This window comes from Eubalaena glacialis, chromosome 4, assembly GCF_028564815.1.
Source record: "Eubalaena glacialis isolate mEubGla1 chromosome 4, mEubGla1.1.hap2.+ XY, whole genome shotgun sequence".
Lineage (NCBI taxonomy): Eukaryota > Metazoa > Chordata > Mammalia > Artiodactyla > Balaenidae > Eubalaena > Eubalaena glacialis.
In genome coordinates, this window is record NC_083719.1 from 120,943,644 (window position 1) to 120,945,789 (window position 2,146).

Below are 2,146 nucleotides of genomic sequence, written 5' to 3' on the forward strand. Positions count from 1 at the left end.
TGGTAAAAGGAATAAAGAGAATGTAAATTTCTCAGTTTGAATTTACTTATTTATTTATTTATCAAATAACTTTAATCAAGTTAACAGTAAGCAGTAAAAATATGATTACAGGAAAAGCTCCATATTTTACATGTAAATTGTTTTTCATTGTCTTTACCTGTAAGGTGTTGCATGTGGGACCCACTCCTGAATCTTCTTTCTAGTGGTGGAATAAGGTACATATTGTTGTGGAGTGCCACTCACGTTGAATTTATGGTTTGTCCAAATGAATTTACTAGCAGTAGGTGGTTTTGTTGTTGGAGGATCATCAGTCATAGAGTGAAGCCAACGATGCCGTTCAGGGGGGCACCATGCTTCCATCCACACCCCAGAATGTGTTTTTTTTAAATTAATTAATTAATTAACGTATGTATTTATTTTTGGCTGCGTTGGGTCTTCGTTGCTGCACGGGCTTTCTCTAGTTACAGCAAGTGGGGGCTACTCTTGGTTGCGGTGCACAGGCTTCTCGCTGCGGTGGCTTCTCTTGTTGCGGAGCACGGGCTCTAGGCGCGGGGGGCTTCAGTAGTTGTGGCACGCGGGCTCTAGAGCGCAGGCTCAGTAGTTGTGGTGCAGGGGCTTCGTTGCTCCACGGCATGTGGGATCTTCCCAGACCAGGGCTTGAACCCATGTCCCCTGCATTGGCAGGCACATTCTTAACCACTGTGCCACCAGGGAAGTCCCCCAGAATGTGTTTTTTCCATTCATTTCAGTAGTATATATAACCCATCGGTGACGGTCAAAAAACTGCTTGTTGTCTTTGTAGCATTTGTTTCCATATTTGTGTTTCCCCACTAATGCGCCAACCCTCACATCACTTGCCCTGAAAAAAACCTGTAGATAGCCGCGGAGGCCGCTGTGGCCACTGACCTGCTGCAGCCGGAGCTTCAGGACCTGCAGCAACTCCATCTTGTCCCACAGGCCCCACCTCTCTGGCGCACTGCCTCAGTTTGAATTTAACACAGAGAGAACATTCAAGAATTTTAAGCTTGCTGGAATCTTTTTTTGTTTGTTTTTTTTGTTTGTTTTTTATACCAGGTTAACCTTGCCACCTTCTTATAAGGACAATGATGATGATGATGATGACTGTGGTTATTCAACTGATTGGGTTTGGATTATTTTCTGATTGTTCCTGGAACAAAATTTTTCCTAATAATTATGCTGTAAAAATAGAGCAGGCATAAGAACTGGAAGGGAAAATTAGAAAACAGGGATAGTCGGGCTAAAAGCAATGGCACACATAAAGGACATTAAGTTTGAAGGCAGAAAATCTAGTCTGTGAATTGACTTTCTAAGTAAAAGGTATCTAATCAGCTTTCACTTAGTCTCCTTGCAGGAAGGCAAGTTCCAAGGTTGGGAAGTTAACAGTTGGGTTGTTAATGCCTATGCAGGGGCCATCTGGTTGACATGCAACTCACAAGAGGGACTGGGGACCTGGCTTAAGCTAAGATAGTAAATGCAGACTGGAGCACAAGTTTCCAATGGCTGTTTAGTGGACATTTGCAGTTTTCTGATGAATTTTCACATTCTCCTCATCTAATTGTCTTTTCATCAAAGACGTGAAAAAAGACTAGAGGAATAGTCTCTGGCGTCTTGCAAAGTAAGTAAAAGTAACCCATGTGTAGACTTGAATCCACAATTTTGGTCTCATTAAGACTTGGTCTAATGATTGGTCAGAGGCCTGTTTTCAGGTCAGAGCCCCAGCTGCCTTCTGACTTAACAGATAACAATTGAGAGGGGTAAGCAATTTCACTTTATAGCCTTTGAATTCACTTTTCTCAACTGATATTTGAAGAGAAGGCCATGAAGAATTTTACCTAAATTGAGATTCATGATAAAGGTTAGAGAATAGATACCAAATCAGAAGGAAAGGTATAGGTGGTTGTAAGTACAGTTGACTTGAACAACACAGATTTAAACTGGGTGACTCCACTTACATGCAGAATTTTTCAACAGTAAATACTAAAGGACTGTACAATCTGCAGTTGGTCGAATCTGTGGATGCTGAACTGTGGATACGGAAGGACCTCGAATACTGAGGGCCTACTATGAACTATACACAGATTTTCTACTGTGCAGAGGGTCAGTACTCCTACCCCTCATGTTGTTC

The 2,146-nt window shown here is 42.1% G+C and overlaps 1 protein-coding gene across 1 annotated transcript; it reads right to left on the reverse strand.

Moving 5' to 3' along the window:
• Positions 1-311: 311 nt before the first annotated feature.
• Positions 312-945, reverse strand: LOC133090032 (NADH dehydrogenase [ubiquinone] 1 alpha subcomplex subunit 12-like). The gene is made up of 2 exons (XM_061188281.1): positions 779-945; positions 312-336 (listed from the first exon to the last, which is right to left on the reverse strand). Exons 1-2 carry the CDS (start codon positions 943-945, stop codon positions 312-314), a joined length of 192 nt encoding a protein of 63 aa, XP_061044264.1.
• Positions 946-2,146: the final 1,201 nt, after the last annotated feature.